Raw genomic sequence first — 20,421 nt, forward strand, 5'->3', positions numbered from 1 at the left:
AATAAACATCTCAGGAGTTTAATGGCATCCACCAAAGCCAAGTTTGAAGATAAAATTGCTCCCCAAGCCAAAGACAGTCTCATGGCATTCTTAAGTGATGTTTATATTCTCAAAAGCACAATGCAGCAATGCACTGAGCTAATTATGAATGATGTTACCTACACTGAGGCTGAAGATAGCAAACATACTGGCTGATAAATTTAGCTCTAACTTTACCCCTGTCTTCCTCTTACCCCTCTCTCTATCCTTCAAGATATACCTGAAACTGGCTTGCCTCCAGCTATCACATAAGACCAAGTCCTAAAAGTAATACTATATCAGTGGGTCCTGACAATATCCCTGGATGCATCTTAAATAACATAAAGCAGTATTTAGCCACAACCCTAACAACGCTGTTCAGTCTCGGCCTTTATACAGGTTTTGTACCAAGTGAGTGGAGAACAGCTACAGTCATTCCCCTGCATAAGAGAGGACCTTCCGCAGACCCAGGCAATTACAGGTCCATAAATCTGACCAGTCTCCTATGCAAAGCCATGGAAAGACTTACCACGGAAGTAATCAATCAGGACATAGGGAACCTCCAAACACTGGACCTGTCTCAGTTTGATTTCATCAAGGCAGGTCACGCTTACTCATCCTGGAAGATTATTTTTGAAAAGGTCAACAAAGCAATGGATGAAGGCAAAATGGTACACACTGGATACTTCAACCTAGCCAAAGCTTTTGATACAGTTCTCCACTCATGCATAGCAGAAAAGCTAAATAAACTGGGAGTAAACCCCTGTGTTACCTGCTGCATTGCCAACTGGCTCACATGTAGGATGCAGAAAATCAGAATAGGAAGTTACCTCCACAAAGAGACCAATCACTGGTGGTGTCCCCCAGGTTTCTGTGCTGGGACCTCTTCTGTTTGGCAACAAGTTTTCTGAAGTAAAAGCAAATACCAAAGGGCTCTGGCTAACTAAGTTTGCAAATGTCTGCAAATTAGGAGCAGTCATTGAATTCCCAAAATGTCTTTGTCATCCTGCAAGAATGTTTTTTTCCCACATGAATAGCTGGTGCCAAAATCATGGACTGAAACTAAATGCCAAAAAATGCATTATTGTATCCTTTGGGAAGTCATTTATCACAGGGAACTACCACATTAACAATGCATCTTGTTCGAGATTTGAAAACTTATGTGGACAGTGACCTAAAGTTTAACCAGCATGTGTCCATTGTTGCAAAAAGTAATTCTGTATTGCACAGCTTATAAACAGAGATTGTGTCAGTATGTAAAGATATCATTGTCTCTCTTTACTCAGTCCTTATTAGGCCAGTCATTGACTGTAATGCTCCCATTTGACATGTATCTGTCCAGACACATGTAACAATGGGAATGCCTACAGAGATACCTTATTAAAAGGATACAAGACCTAAACATTTCTTACATACTCAAAGCCATGTCACTTTACTCTGTATCCTACAGACTGCTAAGAGATCACCTGTGTCTGGCATACAAAGCATCTTCCAGTGCAATACTAATGAATTTACTGCACACCAGCAAGTAAAATGGCATCAGAAATACCTTGTCTAGGGATATAAACCTCTTTTTCAACATCAGCAGAATGGTTTGGAGGAATAGATGCATCTCACAGAGGATACCACTGCACTAGAACAGTCTCCCCATCAACATAAAACAAAGTTCACCCCTGTCCATATTCAAGTGCATGATGGCTCTGTGTATGGGAAACAAATAATTTACCCTAGGACTAACCCCTGTACTACTAATGAACAGAGGCAGTTCCTAAATTCTTTATCCCATGTTTGTGCCAGCTCAAATTATCTATGGTATAATCCCATTTATTCTCATTATGGATAATCTATAATTATTCGCTGCAGGATAGGTAAGGCCAATCTCTAACCAAATGGAATAGGTTAATTCAAGCACAAAAAAGGCACTGTACGAGCACATCCACTTGTGCAGGAATCGTGCCATCCCAAATAGAACCAAGACGCTCTCCTCCAAGAAAAAGGAAGCCAACCTGGTGGTCCCCTGCCATAAACAAACTTTACAACAAAAGGAGGAAACTGTTGCAAAAAAGAGGAAAATCCCAAGATGCAAAAAACTCCCTTACCAGCCTCAGTAAGAAGCTGAGATCCCTCATAAAATCCTCCAAAGCTAGTTATGAAAATAAAATTGCCAAAGATTCCAAAGGCAACCACAAGGCATTCTATAGCTATGTCAAGAATCTAAATGATGATGCTCAGATTTGCTCAGAGATACAACAGAATGGCATTACATATACTGATCCCAAGGATATTGCCAATATCCTGGCAGATTGATTCAGTGCCAACTTCACCCCCCTCTCACCCCCTAAAGGGCCCATCTCAATACCGAAAGATTGCCAAATTCTGGTAATAACGGCCACACAGGTAAAAAATGCACTCTCCAAAGCTAAGAATACAACATCCATGGGACTAGATGACATCCTGGGCTGTATACTATATGAACTACAAAATGAACTGGCACCTCACCTAAATGTCATGTTTAATCATAGCCTCACCTCAGGCTTTGTGCCCATTGAGTGGCGCATAGTTACAGTTATCCCACTCCACAAGGGGGGATCCACCTTGCATCCTGGGAACTACTGCACCTTCAGTCTGATGAGCCAGATCTGCAAGGCCATGGAACGTATTATCATGGAACTTATAAACAACAACATTGGCAACCTTTTGGATTCGTGAAGGGCTGATCTTGTCTCCTGAACCTGATTGACTTCTTCGAAGAGCTGAGCTGTGGATGAGGGTAAGGCGGTCCACACAGCTTATCTGGACCTCGCCAAGGCCTTTGACACCACCCCCCACTCTGGAATCATAGATAAACTTACTAAGCTGGGAATTAATCCATATGTCTCTCGATGGGTTGCCAACTGGCTTACTGACAGCACCCACACTGTAAAAGTAGCTGGCTCCAAATCCAGCTCCAGACAAGTGACAAGTGGAGTACCTCAGGGTTCAGTCCTGGGACCGCTTTTGTTTGCATCTACTTCTCTGAAGTACAGGCCAATACTAAGGGACTCTGGCTAACAAAGTTCGCAGATGACTGCAAACTGGGAGCCATTATTGAATCCCCAAATTATGTGGATATTCTACAAAAGGGCCTTGCAGAAACAGATGCTTGGTGCCAGAGCCATGGGCTCAAGCTCAATGCCAAGAAATGTATAGTTATCCCCTTTGCGAAAAAAATATGTACCCTTGAATTACCACATAGGTGGCAGTACACTAAACACTGAAAGTGTGATAAGAGACTTAGGGACACAGGTGGGCAGTGGTGTCACCTTCGATAACCACATCACCACAACAGTCAGCAAATCCTTCTATATGGCACACCTCATCACTAAGGACTTTTCATCCAGAAAAAACGAGCTCAATTGTCCCACTGTACTCTTCCCTCATTAGACCCATTATAGAATACAACCCCCCCATTTGATATGTACCTTTCAAGACCTCTGCAACAACTGGAAAGACTGCAGAAGTACCTCACTAAAAGAGTCACTTGCCTAAAGCAGATGCCCTATGCTGACCGTCTAAAAGAACTCCAGTTGTACTATGTCGCATATCGACTACTCACAGGCGATCTGTGCTTAACATACAAGGCCATGTCAAACCCAGAGCTGATGGACATGCCACACTTAAAGAAATCCCAATCCCTCAGAGCCACACGCTCCAGAGATCTAAACCTTGTAATCACAATGAACAAAACATGCTGGAGGGAAAGTTTCCTGACCCAGAGACTCCCCAGACACTGGAATAGACTGCCCATACATGTCAAGCAGAGCGCCTCTTTGGCCCTCTTCAAAAGAAACCTTGACGATTGGATGGGAGATAGGAAATCCACCCTGGGGATCACGTCAGTTGCCCTGCTAGACAGGAGTCCAGGGAAATAAATATTATGGGAAGAAATAGCCAGGGAATTGTTATGGCTAGGCTTATATAGGCCCTTGGGCCGATAGCCTAGTACCAACCTATGAACCTATGAAATTAGCTAGGCTTAAAATGGCCTTCAAGGGCAGTCAGTCTACTACCTACCTGTGAACCTATATTCAGATGGAAGTGTCTGCACAAATACTTTTGAATTCCTCAGGGATTAAAAAGGATTTTTTAATGGGGAGTCCCACCATTGGAGGTGTGAGGAAGGGTAGCAATGTCATGGGCATATATATTTTGTCATGTACGAGTTTATTTTAAAGAAAAGACACAAACTTATTGTCAGGGGTCTTGCAGAAATGGATAAAACTTACTGAATGTTCTTATTAGGATATGAAAACAACTGGCAGTATACTAAACTAGAAGAGACTTTTTTTTTTTATGCTGGGCAGGTTGCTAAGACATTCAATCTGGGTAAATATTTGTGATAATTATGAGTATGAATTAACTGACTGGATTGTGCTGAAGTTGGGGATATAGCTATATGACATACTAACTACCCTCACTGCAACGTCACATGTGAACTCATCGCATTCATATATGTGGTTTACTTTAATTACTAATTATTTATTAATGAAAGCACAGTTACTTGAGTTGCTTAGCTGATGTTTGGGGTTGATGTATCTTTTTTCTTATTAAAAGGAAACCTGTAAATGATTAGGTGTTGATATGTAGCACCTGGAAAGAAGAACATTCAGCAGTTTGTGTGTGTGTACTCTTTGTCGTGGGTATTATTATATTGGACACATGCTTGCTTTGTTATTTTTTTTTCTAGAACATTGAAAGAAGGAATAGTTGTTATTGTGTCAAATTGATATGTTATTGGATAAAGATGAATGTAATAAAGCTGTGTGTTCTTAAGAAACTGGTAATTAATTTACTTAAGTATGTGAAATTACAACCTGACAATGGTAAACTTCACATTTTGGGCACTTATTCCAGAAGGATGAACATTTTTGACAGAGTAATATTAATGGTCTGCCTTCATAATATGTGTTCTACTGTGCCTGTAGTGCCTGTAGCTTAAATATTTGCTGGTTAGCTGTAAAATATTTTGAAAACTTGCTTTTGGAGTAGCTTCTCATAAAATAGATTGCATTACTTATAAAAGAACTATTGTTTTAACTTTAGAGCAGAAGCGCCAGAAAAGCAGAAAACGTTGAATCTGGACAGCAAAAATATAAAAGAAAAGCTTGCAGAGAAGCTGTTTACTGAGGTAGAGAATATTGATGCAAATAATTCTGCCACCATCACAGGTAACGTAATAATTCATTAAATTATTTACTGGCCATTTGTGTATAATAGAGCAGCTCACAATGATCCTTGATCTAATTCTGAATAATGCTGATGGAATGATGATAGCTGAGGTGAGTGAGTCAATGTCTAATGGTAGTCGTGTTATTTTGTGGTTTGCCATATATGGATTAATACTGAGACTTTTCCAAGAACCAAGAACACCAGTGTGGGTTTCTGTGAGAATAAACCTCAGATGGCTAGAAAACACTATAAATATAAATATGCATACACACACACACACACACACACACACACACACACACACACACACACACACACACACACACACACACACACACACACATGTTTGGAACATAGAATTCTGATAAGCTGCAGGACTGCATTAGGAATTAAGAAACAAAGGACAAAGAAAATGAATTCATATTTCATCAAGTTTCCTGTGAAGCCCTGGCCAAGACCTAGACAGCAGACTAGTAGTCTGGCCAATTGAGGAGCCAACCAGAGAGGATGGGAGTAAGCCACTAATGCTAACTTTGTGTAGGGCGGGGGTTTGAAGCTCACTGCTTACACTGGCTTCCAGCTGATCTGATGAGTGCAGGAGTGTGCATACTTGGGATGCTCACACCAAGCAGCCATGGGGATAAGGTTTAGAGACTGAAAATACAAAATATCCCATCTCACTGTTAATGATGTATCCCTGCAGGCATTCTTGTTGTTACAGGTGTCTAGACAGATACATGCAAAATTGGGACACTACAGTCAATGACTGGCCTAATAACGGCTGAGTAAAGGGGGGCAATGATCTTTGCATACTGACACAATCTTTGTTTATAAGCTGTGCAGTAGAGAAGGACTTTTTGCAACAATGGACACGTTAGCCTGGAACAATTAACATCTTTTTAAATGTTAGCGATGCTATTTTGGAGATGGGAAAGCCTGACCATCAGGCCTTTGGGACAAAGATGTTTCCTGACTTGCAACATACACGTGTTAAGCCAGGTATAACTGATAGTACATGCATCAAGCACCCTACATGGATGTCTTTATGATTGCCCTTTCATGTACAGTAACTTTAAAGGGGCTGACTGGCATGAGAGGAAGCAGGGTGAGTGTGTGTGTGTGTGTGTGTGTGTGTGTGTGTGTGTGTGTGTGTGTGTGTATATATATATATATATATATATATATATATATATATATATATATATATATATATATATATATATATATATATGTATGTATATATATATATATATATATATATATATATATATATATATATATATATAAAATGACACTTCAGAAGAGCGAATGGCTGAAATATCGATATTTCAGAAGATCGATCTTCTGAAATTGTAACAAAAAAAAAAAATAGTTAAAGAAGACAGTAATGCTGTGCCCCCCACACCCCCCCACTTAAGTATACCGACTCAGAGACCACTACAGTGCCAAAAACGGCAAAGTACCGAAGCAGCCAAGCAAATTCTATGACTGTTTTTTTTTTTATTTTTGTTATAATTTCAGAAGATCGATCTTCTGAAATATCGATCATATGGTCTGGACCATATGGTCTTTGATATTTCAGTCGTTCGCTCTTCTGAAGTGTAACTATATATATATATATATATATATATATATATATATATATATAAAATGTGTGTGTGTGTGTATATACATATATATATATATATATATATATATATATATATATATATATATATATATACATATATATATATATAAGTAGGTTTACTATGACTTACCCGAATGGCAGTCAGTCGAACTGCCGATAGTCGAAATCATGGTTTCCAAAGAGCACTTAATCGAACCAACATAGGTCGAGCATGTATGCTCGGGTTGCATGGTGCAGTCGACCTTTTGACAAGTGATGTACTGACAATGTGAAGGGAGGTCGCGCTTCAGTGAGGAACAGGGAATTAGCCCATTTCCTTGCTGTAGTGCAATCTCGGAGTCAGTATATTTAATATGCAGGGGGTGCAAAATAGAATAATTAACATACCGTTGACTGTAGAGTTCAACAGTATGTTAATGTGCTTAACAGGGGGTGAGTGACGTGACATCCTGCTATGTCAAATACATTGAACCACAGTTGTCAATATATTCAGTTTCGCTTTGGTTTCCTATTCGAAATTTTGTATTTAGCATTTTGGGTCGACATTTTCCAAGATCGATCAAAGCTGATTCAAAATTTCAATAGTAAACCTATATATCTATATCTATATATCTATTAATGTATGTATATATATATATATATATATATATATATATATATATATATATATGTCATTGTATACAATGTGTTTGTGTATGTGTGTATGTGTGTGTGTGTGTGTGTGTATATATATATATATATATATATATATATATATATATATATATATATGTGTGTGTGTGTGTGTCTATGTATATACCATTCCCACTGATAAGCTAGAAGGCTTCCCTCCAACACAGTCAGGCTTGGAGGGCTCAGAAGCTTACATCCAGTCCTGGATACAACAAATCTGTATCTGGACTAGACTAGTTACAGGAAAGACGGGGAAAATCACAAACGCAGGCTTATGGACCAGGAAGTTGATGGGCAGTTTTTCCATCTCTTTCAACTTCTGGTTTAAAAGCCCACATTTGCCCTTGTTTCCCACCTTTCCTGTAACTAGTCTAGTCCAGGTATAGATTTGCTGTATCCAGGACTGTTTTTAGCTTCTGAGTGGTGCCAAATTCTGCTCTTCAGTTTTTCCCTTAGACCTGCTAGTTCTCTCCTCTCCTGCACTTTTACTAGCTTATCAGTCTAGCACTTTACCGGACTTCTTGTAGCAATTATTGTAGCACACAAAAGTGCTCCCAATACTAAACATTCTACAAGGAAACAGCTCCAGTACTTATTATTAATACCCACCCATCCAGGCATGTCTAAAGGTTAGTTCCCTGTTCTTTCTCCTGTTAACCTGGTGAACTTGGGCATCCTGAGGCAATGTAACAATTGTCTTATGTACACCGACAGCCCTCTCCTCTTACCTCCCAACACTCAGACTTATGAGAGATGCACTTATATATCCAAATTGCAAGTCATGCACTCTCCAGCCAAGACCGGAATAGCTGGTCAAGAGGACAAGGTCAACACTTGCACCACACCACATGAACCACATAGCCCTCCAGAACACACACCAGCACTGCCTTCACTTAAAAACACAATCCACACACCCACCCTTGTGGGGGCTGTCAATAAAAGTCTACCCAAACAGCAGAGACCTCAAAGGCAGAAACGCAGTCAACCACCACAACACGACAGTAATCACGAGACATATAGCTCTCCTTAACAGTGCGCCTCTCAACCAAAGCGCCTAAGGCAGAACATCATGCCCAACACACTAGTCATAGGTGACTTGATAGTGAGGCACACTGATGTCCCACTCACTAGGTTGAATAAGGAGAAAGTAACAATCAGTTGTCTGTCAGGTGCCAGGATCTGCCACATAACACATGCACTCAGGTCGCTCAACAACAGGTACAAATATGACTCTGTCATTGTACATGTGGGTGTGAATGACCTGAGATGTACCTCCCTGGACTACATGAAAAGAGACATGGAGGAGCTCTTGGATTATGTAGCCCAGGCAGGTATGACCCTAGTCCTGAGCAGCATCCTACCATCACCCAGAATGATACTACAGTACAAGTTGAAAATGATTGATTTCAACAATTGGCTAAGTTTCTGGTGTCATTCTAAGGGGATCCAGTATCTGTCTGCCTGGGATGACATGATTAACGGACCTCGATGCTTTGCCAGAGATGGCCTGCATCTGTCACCCCTGGGCTTCTGGATACTGGCCAAGGCTCTTGCCACCCCTATAGTGCCTTTTTTGGGTGATGTTCCAAAGACCAAATTACCACCACAACAGCTACTAACAAATGCAATCTGAGGGTCATGCTGCTCAACACTAGAAGTCTAAATCTGAAAATGCACTCACTCAAAGCACTCCTTAAAATGGAGAACATCGACATTTGTGGTGTAACAGAGACCTGGTTCAAGGCAGCAGAAAGCACACCTGCACTACCAGGCTGTAACTCGTACCACACCTTTCAGTCCCAGAACTTGGACCGAGGCTCCAAAGGCAGAGGTGTTTCCATATTCATAAAGGATGTGCACACCTCCAGACTAGTAGCCCAACATAACGCATCATAGATACTTTAGGTGCAGCTAACACTGGGTAAGACAGCTATTCTGGTTGTAGCCTGCTATAGGTCCCCAACAATGTCCCAAGACTCACACTCCATGTTCCTAAGCACATTGGAGAATATTAGGATCCAACCTAACACTCTCATACTGGGTGGCTTCAGCTACCCCTCCATTAACTAGGAAAATTCATTATTTATTTATTTATTGACATTTGTTAACCAGGTTAGCCCAGCTGGACCAGAGGCCCGTTTTCAGTGGAGACCCGAGGAGAAAATCTAATGCTTCATAAAAAATTAAGGATTACATAGGTAACAAAATAGTAAGTAGCAATACCAAGTGACACTCCCAAAACATATCAGTATTATTTTGATCATAATCATACATATTTAGATTACCCCTAAGAAATAATCACAATGAAATAAATAGATGAACTATTTTTGATATGTGTACAAACAAGTTATATACAAGTGATCAGATTTATTGCCTGGGCTTCCTAGGAAAGTATGTTTGCTTACAGGAGCTCAGAGTGGAGAAGCACCATTAGATAAAGGGGAATTAGGTAGGTTCTAAGCAGGGACAAGATTTAGTGTTGAGAAGGTAAAGTTTGAGTTCCTTTTTAAAGTGTGTAGGGTGGATGATGGAGTGTATGTGTAGAGGAAGTTTAAATGACCAAAAAACCAAAAACAGTAAAAATGTACCAATTGGAGGTGTCTGAATAAACCATGAAGTAAACGTGTAGCAGCCACAATAGGTTTAATGCATAAACACCAAAAACTCCAAAGCGGTTTCATCCACTAGACTTCATCAGATGTAACAACAAACCATTAATTGAAGCAGCTTTTATGTCCTCCCCTCCACATTTACTTTGAGTTAATTGAATAATTTATTTAAATAACTATCTAATTAATACCACTAAACGTCTGCTTTTAAAAACCATTAAAAATATTTGTTAAAAACATTACAAAGTGCTTGTGCATAAATAAACAAATATACAAACACTACATATTAAAAAGTGATCAAATAAGAAACTTTATGTTAATAAAATCAAACAACATATAATAGGTGACCAATTGGAACTATACTTTTACTGGAATAGCATGTGGATGCATACATAAAAAATAGAAATGTGAAATATTCCTATAAAAACGATGAGTAACTTTTGTTTGCAGAAACATTAATAATATTTGTATTACATTACAGAAAAATGAAAAAATAAACGACAAACATATTTACAATTTCGCAGCCCTCATTCTCCATATAGGGATTTGTACTACATTGCAGAAAAATGAAAAAATAACATGAAAATATTTACAATTTTGAAGCCCCAGTTAAGGAATTTTGAGTTGCAAGTGGAAAGGGAAGTTAGAAGTAATGTTAAGTATAAGAGGAGAGGAAAATATAATCTTAACAAAACTGAATTTGAGATTCTTAGAACTTTACAGGAAAATAGATATATTAGGGTGATGCAACCTGATAAGGGGGATGGTGTGGTATTTATGGATAGTATTTTATACTCCATTAAGATGATGAATATGTTGAATGACACTACAAGATGCATCAGAGTGTCAAGGAACAAAATAACTTTGGCCTATCGGAAAATAGACTTTGCATTAAAAGATATGTTGGAGGAAGAATTGGTCAATCAGGAAATCTATAAATATCTTAGTGTAGAAAAACTTAGGATACCTGCCTTATTTGGGATCCCTAAAGTACATAAGAATATAGAGGATCCCCTCTTGAGACCCATAGTGGCTGCAAATGGATCAAAAACATATCCCCTGGCAAAGTTTTTAGACTCAAGGTTAAAAAACATCTGGGTAAATTCCAGTGGTATACTCAAGAACTCCTGGGATTTCTTAAAGATTATAGTCAAAAATATGTATTCTGATTCTATTATTTTTGTTACCTTGGACATACAAATTTATTTAATGTAATTTCTCATGGTTTAGGCTCTGAATGGTTCCAGGAAGCTATTAACCAATATGGAAATTTAGACCATGATACCTTCCTGTTGTATACTGAATTAATGGACCTGGTTATGGAGCAGAATTTTTTATTCTTTGAAGGCGAATTTTTTAAGCAGAGACGAGGAGTGGCAATGGGGGCATGTTGTGAACCCACCTATGCTAATATAGTTCTGATGCTATGGGAACATAAGTTCGTTCTTCAGTCAGAATATGCACAATACTGGGTATATTACAAGCGTTATCTTGACGATATTTGTATTTTCTGGAGGGGGATTGAGGCCAAACTAATGGAATTTATCCAATATTTGAATCAGCCACAGTATTTTTGAGATTTACTCACCACATCTCTTATGATGAGATGAATTTCTTGGACGGCACTATTATGAAGGATCCTATACAATAGGAATTTACCTCAGGGATATACAGGAAGGACACTTTTTCAAACTCATACCTGAATTTTACCAGCTCACACCCCTTTAAACAAAAAAAAAAAAGAGTATTGCTAAGGGTCAATTTATTTGTAGTTGCAGAATGACGTCCAGGGATGATGAGTATGAACAGGAAAGCCTGAAGGTTAAGGATATGTTTCTGGCTAGAAAATATCCTATTGCTTTAATAGAAGAAGTTATGGCGGAAGTGAAAAAATGGAAGAAGTTCCAGATTCGCCCCCATTTTAGGAGCAGATGGAATGGAGAGGCAGCAAGGGCAGGCTGTACCAACAATTGGCCAAGAGGATGGTAAAGAGGATGGGACAGGGTTGGTCTTAAATAATGGGGAGACCTTTACTAGTAATTAGGTGATGTTTTAGAACCAGAATACTCACAAGGTTAGAAACATTATTACACAACATTGGGGTAGGTTTAGTAATTATTCAGAACTAGAGACCTTGTTTAAAAATCCACTAAAATTTACCTATAAAAAAGGTAAGAACCTCAAGGAGTTGTTGGCGGGTAATTACAAGGAGCAGAAACGAATAAAACCAGGGACATATAGGTGTGGATCTTGTGGCCAATGTTCATTTATTCTTAGACAGGAGTCAGTATATATTAAGGACATGGACTATTTGGTTAAAAGTAGTAGTTCTTCTAATTGTAACAGTGAAGGGCTGGTTTACTTAGGTTTTTGTAAGGAATGTAGTGCGTTCTATATTGGCAAAACTACATGAAAACTAAAAATGAGAATTTATGAACATTTAAATGCCATAAGAACGAAGGACGGTAACAATGCACTATATAAACACACCTTGCTATGTCCCAATGCTAAGCGGGGCTTTTTTGTAATTGAAATGGTGCATCAGGATACTAGGGGAGGTCCATGGGAGAATAGAAGTAAGAGAAGTATACTGGCAATTATTCTTGGAAGCCAATAGATTCCCTGGGCTTAATGAACACATTTCTATTGCCCCTATATTGAGAATGAGGGCTGCAAAATTGTAAATGTGTTCATGTTATTTTTTCATTTTTCTGCAATGTAGTACAAATCCCTATATGGAGAATGAGGGCTGCGAAATTGTAAATATGTTCATGTCATTTATTTTTTCATTTTTCTGTAATGTAATACAAATATTATTAATGTTTCTGCAAACAAAACTTACTCTTAACTTATCGTTTTTATAGGAATATTTCACATTTCTATTTTTTATGTATGCATCCACATGCTATACCTGTAAAGTATAGTTCCAATTGGTCACCTATTATATGGAGTTTGATTTTATTAACATGAAGTTTCTTATTTGATCACTTTTTAATATGTAGTATTTGTATATTTGTTTATTTATGCACAAGCACTTTGTAATGCTTTTAACAAATAGTTTTAATGGTTTTTAAAAGCAGACATTTAGTGGTATTAATTAAATAGTTATTTAAATAAATTATTCAATTAACTCAAAGTAAATGTGGAGAGGAGGATATAAAAGCTGCTTCAATTAATGGTTTGTTGTTACATCTGATGAATTCTAGTGGATGAAAATGCTTTGGAGTTTTTGGCTTTTATGCATTAAACCTATTGTGGCTGCTACACGTTTACTCCGTGGTTTATTCAGATACCTCCAACTGGTACCTTTTGTTTACTGATTTTGGTGTAGAGGACGTTTGTTCCAAGTGTGGGCTACTGAACAGTTGTATAGTAGTTTGCCTATGTTCTTCTTTGGATGATCTACATTCAGAAGTTGCTGGTTAGAGGTGCAGAGGATTCTAGAAGGGGTGTAGGTAGATAAAAAAGTATTGACAGCTGGACAGGAAGAAAGTCTAAATAGAATGGAGTATATAACTTGAAATTGAGAAAGTAGCAGTAGTTGAGGGAATTGGAGCCATTATGAGTTCAGGGCAAGGCAGTGATGGGAGTTGTAGGGAGAGTTAGTAATGAATCTTGCAATTTTGTGGTAGGTTTGTTGCAGTTTGTTCAAGGTAGTAGCTTGTATATTGGTTAGTATTGGGGATGCGTAGAGAAGTGTGGGAAGGAGGAAGGACTGTGCTAAGGAGAGTCTAGCATTTGGCATAAGAAATCCTTTGTTGCGATAAAGCAGGCCAAGTTTCTGGTGTGTTTTTTTTTATTCCTTGCAGTAAGTGTAAGTTGAATTTAAGTCATTTATCAATAATGGCGCCTAACAATTTTGTGTGTGGTTCAGGTTTTATGATAGTGTTGTTGGAGAATGTTATCGTAAATGTGGATTTATGGTTTGAAAGTGAATGGGGAAGAAAGAGTAAGAGCTTGGTCTTCTTGGGGTTGAGGATAAGAAGATTGTCAGATAGCCATTTCTCTGTGGATAGAAAGAATTTTGAGTAAGGGTGTGAAGGTCTGTAATACTACTAGAGATGGAGATGAGTGTAGAATCATCTGCATATAGTATAAGAGAAGATTGTCTGCAAGAGGTAGAGAGTTCATTTGTAAAGATGTTAAATAGGACCCAAGATAGAGCCTTTTGGAACACCAGTTGGAACAGATATATAGGGAGAGCAGGAGGAGAGCCATTTGACAGATTGTTGCCTACCAGGGAGATAGCTGGAGAACCAGGCAAGGGAGGTAGAAGATAGGTTGAGGTTAGATAGCTTAGTAAGGAGGATAGTGAGAGACTGTATCGAATGCTTTGGAAAGGTCAAGGAAGAGGCAGGATATCAGTTGATTGTTATCAAGGGCTTTGGTTATGGTATGAGTGAAAGATGGGAGGGCAGTGGATGTGCTCTGTTAGGGACGTAACCTATGCTGAGTTGGAGTGAGAAGGTTGTGTTGGAGAAGGTGGTTGAGAAGTTGTGAGTGAATGCATTTCTCAAGTATCTTAGGGGAGAAAGAATAGCAATGGAATGATAGTTATATGGATCAGTAGAGTTGCCACCCTTATGTAGTGGGATAGTAAAGAAGGGTTTCCAGATAGCAGGAACTGTAGCTTCTTGTATAAATCTGTTAATGCGAATGGATATAGGATAGGGTATAGATTCAGCAGCAAGTCTGAGGAATGTAGGAGGTAGGTTATCAGTAGAGGGAGAACATGGTTTAAGTTTTAGAAGAAGAGATTTAATGTAAGAAGTTGACACAGGTGTAAATGAGAAGAGATTCTGGTTGTGGGGGTTGGTGGTAGTGGTGGTTGCAGCGTTAATGTTAGAGGGAGTGAGGTTTTGGATAGTGTCAATGAAGTGTTTGTTGAGTAGGGTAGCAATTTCCAGAGGAGATTTGTTGGGATAAGGTAAGGGGTTAGAAGGGCTGCCAGGGTGTAGGGTATTTTGTTTAGAGTAGTCCAGAATAGGTGGCAATCCATTAAGTACAGAAGAAGTCATTAGGGACCTGGGGACCCAAGTTGATAGCAATCTCTCATTTGACAACCACGTGGGCAAAGTGGTTAGAAAAACATTTTATATAGCCCACCTAATCACGAAGGGATTCACATCTAGATCAGGGGGAGGTCATCGTGCCTCTTTACTCATCCCTCATACTCATTTACTCATTCATTGCAATTAAGAAACATAAGCTTGAAAATGCTCTAGCTAAACATGTTGAACAATACCCTGACCATCGTTTTAGCTTTATTGTTATCAATCAAGTGTTTAGTAACCCAAGAGGTGGCCCAGATGTGCTTAGACTAGATGAACTTGAACTTACATGGCAAATCAGACTGAACGCCTACAATCTTCCTGGCTTAAATGAAGGATGCACTATAAGTAGCATCCTAAAGCTTAAAAGTCTAACTCGTTAATTTTGATTAACTTGTTTTAAATGCATTTTTAACATTGTTTGAGTAACTTTAGTTTGATTAATTGTTAGAGTTATTTGTTTTTAAAAGTGGGTGGTCACATTGTGTTTTTTATGCTTTGTTGATTGGTTAATCAATTGTATTTAAACATATCTTTCGTTATTTTGTATCTGTCTGAAGAAGTTTGTGAATTATAAACGAAAAGCACTTAACTATTATTGCGAGTGCCTCTTTTTTACTCTGCTCAGCTATTTGTTTTCTCAGTTTGTTTGTGCTTGGTGTTTTTATCATTTTGTGATGGCGTCTGGTGCAGAGTTAGAAGATATTGGCACACCGTTTGAAAATACTCCTGTTATTTTAAGGAATTGTAACGAACACAATGGTTTACCATCTCTTAATGTTTCAGCTGTGGACAAAAATAACTTTGAATCTGTTATCTCGCCTGACCACTTGTTAGTTATCCCTAATACTGTGAGGGACAACAGTATAACCGGAGGTATTCACGATAGCAGTCGGGTTTACTTACTAATGAATCAACATCTAGTCTACCTTGTGGACAGAGGAGCATTCCCAATGTAGGAGAGGTTTCACCTTAAAACACTACAGTGAACCAACACTAGCTAGCGACTACAATTTAAGACCTTTATTCACAGGCGTTGTTCAAACTAATATTCCTGATCAAATATTTCCGCCAACCTAAAAGAACTTGACAAACTTTTAATTAAATTAAAGAAAACTCAACTTGAGGTATCTTATTTTAATGAATGCCTGAAGAATAAAATAGTTCAGTATCCAAAGCCATTTCCCAATTTCACACAGAAATTATTGCTTTGTTTGACCGCCAGGGTTTGGAACTGATTGAGCTTATGTGTAAGCATTACCTTCTGACTGACTTTGTTTGTGAACTCGACAAAAAAATTAAGTTTGATAATGAGTTTTCTCGTTATAAATACGAGTATAACAGAATCTTTACCAGCATTGATTCCTACCTTAATAAACTCAAGGCAAACAAGGTTAAAAAGATGGACAGAGACTTGAAAGCCTATAATGAAGGATTAGCTTACCCTCAACCACCAGTTTCCCAAACCTGGCAAGGCGCTAAACACCATGGGTATTCTAATTTTAATAAAAGCAAAAGTACAGTGACTGTTGATAACAGCCATGGAGCAGAACAATTTTCTTTGAATGGGTCATTTCATGATGAACCAGTACAACCTATATCAAATAGGAACGACCCAGCACACCATGTTAACCAATCTGGGCACTATAATTTGAGATCTAACAACCCCAATTTTTTAGGGGCAAGACCGAAGCAACAAACTGGGCACATAAATCAAAAGAAAAAACAGAAGAACAACTAAGTTGCGACTTGTGTTTTATTCCTTCCACTAATGTTAGTGTTTCTGCTGACTGTGACCTTGTAGGTCTATTTGATACTAGTAGTTTAGATAATTGTAGTATGCCTGTTGATTATTCTGTTAACCTTGATGTTACATCAGTATTGGAAGACTCTGCTCCTAGAATTGAATATCCTGTGGTACTATCTAATATTAGTGGTGACTTTACAGTATACAATTTTTCTCAAATTGACATTTCATCTGACTTTATAGCGTTACTGTCTAAAGGGTATACCTATGTTCCACCTCAAAGATTAGATTTGGTTAAAACTATTATGGATTTAAAATTATATACTAGAAAACTGAATTTAAATATGGTGATGGGTAATTCCCTTATTAGTGAATCTGACCACTTTAGGATACCGAGCACCTTTAATCCACCGTTAAATCCTTTAATTAAAGTTTTTGAACAGATTATATTAAACTTAGCCATGTCTAAGCATTTTGATAACTCTAGTGCTCTTAGTTTTCATAAAGAAAGGGACTGTCTTAATTTTATAAAAATGAATGACATTAGGGTATGTAAGCCTGATAAAGGTGGGGGGGTAGTTATTTTTGACAATTCTGACTATTCTAACAGGATGTCTAATTTGTTAAACTCCCCCTCTTACTCTGAGAGTTCCCTTTCTGAAATTAATAAAGCGTACAGCTTAATTAAGAATGTTATCGAAGATCTGTTTATTGAAGGGAGAATCACTCAAAACATTTACAACTATATGTTTACATCTTTTCCTAGATTTCCATGTTTATTTAGCATACCCAAAATACATAAGAATCTAGAAAATTGGTTGACAGCAGAGGTTCTCCCACTTATGCATGTGCTAAAGTTGTTGACTCTATTCTGCAAAAGTATTTGGTTAACATAAAACAAATATGTAAAGATTCATGGACGTTCTTAAAGAAGATTAATGATTTAGAGTTCAAGCCCAGGTTCAACTTTTTAACCATTGACGTGAAAGATTTATATACTTGCATTCCCCATGCTTTAGCTTCTGAATGGGTAAAAGAAATTTTGAAACTTCAAGGGTGCTCTTCAGATGAAATTTTGTTGGTTGAGGAATTACTTGGTTTAATCCTTGACAACAATTATTTTGTTTTTGAAGGAATGTTTTTTCTCCAGAAGGTCGGAGTAGCCATGGGTTCACCCTGTGGGGCCAGAGTTGCCAATATGGTCATGGCTTATTGGGAACATTTGTATGTATTTAACAACTGTAACCTCAAGGAACATATTACTTTTTACACTTGGTTCCTTGATGATATTTTTATACTACTTGATGGGGATGCAGTATGTAGCGAATTATTAGTTGATTATTTTAATTAAAGTTTACATATATTTTTGACTCTACTTCTATTGCTTATTTGGACATCACCCTTACTAAGGATAGTGTATTAAATAGATACACAGCTTCCATTCATAGGAAGAAAACTTATTGCAACTCAATGTTGCATTATCCGCCATATCAGAAGCGTGCTATTATTAAAGGGCAATTGACCACCATGGATGATGTCTTCGTAGTGAATGCGATTTCATTAGGGAAATGTTCCTGGCCCGTGGTTATCCAGAACTCTTGATCAATGAAATTATAGATGAAGTTTCTTTGAAACAACGGTCTCAATTTTATATACCTCTTTTGAACAACTTCAGTGTAAGTGGTTTTACTAACACTTCTTCTGACCAAATTGAGGTTCAACAACATGAAACAAATAAGTATAATACCTCTTTTATAACAACTTACAACTTAAATAGTAGTGATTGCTTTAAGATCTTGAGAAAAAATTGGGACATTTTCAAAAGTGACAACATTGTTCATTTAAGCATTAGTAATTTATAGAAGAGGTAAGAACCTTAAAGCACATTGTGAAAATAGTAGTGTGAACCTAGTTAGAACACCAGGCATGTATAAATGCCAAGCTTGTAATTATTGTGCTTACATCTGGGAATCTAATAGATTTTGTGTAAACAACTTACAATACAATTTAAAATGGAGAAATAATTGTAATTCAAAAATGGTTGTTTATCTTGCTTTGTGTCAGTATTGTCCAGCTTATTATTATTTATGCATTTGTAATGCAATTAAGAACATAAGCTTGAAATGCTCTAGCTAAAACATGTTGAACAATACCCTGACCATGCATCCTAAAGCTTAAAAGTCTAACTCGTTAATTTTGATTGACTTGTTTTAAATGCATTTTTAACATTGTTTGAGTAACTTTAGTTTGATTAATTGTTAGAGTTGTTTTTAAAAGTGGGTGGTCACATTGTGTTTTTTATGCTTTTTTGATTGGTTAATCAATTGTATTTAAACATATCTTTCGTTATTTTGTATCTGTCTGAAGAATTTTGTGAATTATAAATATTTGTTTTCTCATCGTGCCCCTTTACTCATCCCTCATCAGGCCCATAATTGAGTATAATGCCCCTTTTGGGATGTACCTTACCAGACACCGGCAGCAACTGGAAAGACCCCAAAAGTACCTCACCAAGAGGATCAAAGGGTTCAAACAGATGCCATATGCTGCCCGGTTAAAGAAACTCCAGCTCTACTCAGTGGCATACTGCCTGCTCAGAGGCGATCTGTGCCTGATGTATAAAGCCATGTCCAACCCAGAATTAATGGACATGCTGCACCTCAGAAAATCCAAATCCCATCGAGCTACGCTCAGAGACTTGAACCTCAGCACTGAAATAAATAGGACATGCTGGAGGGACAGATTCATAACCCAGAGGCTCCCTTCACTCTGGAATAAAATCCCAGTCCAGGTTAGGCAGAGTCCCACATTGACTCTCTTCAAGAGGAATCTTGATGAGTGGATGGGAGATCGTAGGTTTACCCCAGCTATCACTTCTGTGTCACTGTTAGACAGAGACACAGTATACTAACCTCAAAAAAAGGCATAGCAAAATTAATTTAAAATGGGTGGCGAAAGCCAAACACACTCTGGCTAGGCTTATAAATGCCCTAGGGCAGATGGCCTAGTATGAACCTATGAACCTATGTGAGTATTGGATCTGTAGTCTAGTTGAGAAGAGTTGTAGTAAGATTTTTTGTCCTTGGTGACTAATTTCTTGACTAGGTTATGTAGTTGTCTATATTTATGTAGAGTATGCTTAGTTTTAAGCCATGCCTTCCAGGTGCTATCCCTGTTATGCATCAGTGCTCTAGTATCTTTGGAGAGCCACGGAGTTTGATTTAATTCTAATTTTCCTGGAGGGAGCAAGGGAATTAATGGTATCTAGGAAAATGCTGTTACATTTACTGACTGCATCATCAAGAGGGATGTGTTTAAGGATGGACCAATCACTAGATAGTATGGAGTTAAATTGGGTGATATTGAAGTTAGAGAGCTTACGGCAGTTTCTATATAGATGTGGTTTGTGTGCCTGGGAGGTGTGTCTGAGGATAGAGGTGGAGAGATGATCACTTAGGGAGTCAGGTAGGGTACATGGGTCATAGT

At 38.0% G+C, this 20,421-nt stretch overlaps 1 protein-coding gene across 1 annotated transcript in view; it reads left to right on the plus strand.

Annotated features, from left to right (window-relative positions):
- Positions 1-20,421, plus strand: part of LOC122790988 — a 542,539-nt gene that overhangs the window by 368,041 nt on the left and 154,077 nt on the right. The window contains exon 6 of the mRNA XM_044058711.1: positions 5,101-5,225. Coding sequence (XP_043914646.1) covers positions 5,101-5,225 — 125 coding nt within the window. The remainder of the gene's footprint in view (positions 1-5,100; positions 5,226-20,421) is intronic.

This window comes from Protopterus annectens, chromosome 16.part0 (assembly GCF_019279795.1).
Source record: "Protopterus annectens isolate FY-2018-M chromosome 16.part0, PAN1.0, whole genome shotgun sequence".
Taxonomy (NCBI): Eukaryota; Metazoa; Chordata; order Ceratodontiformes; family Protopteridae; genus Protopterus; species Protopterus annectens.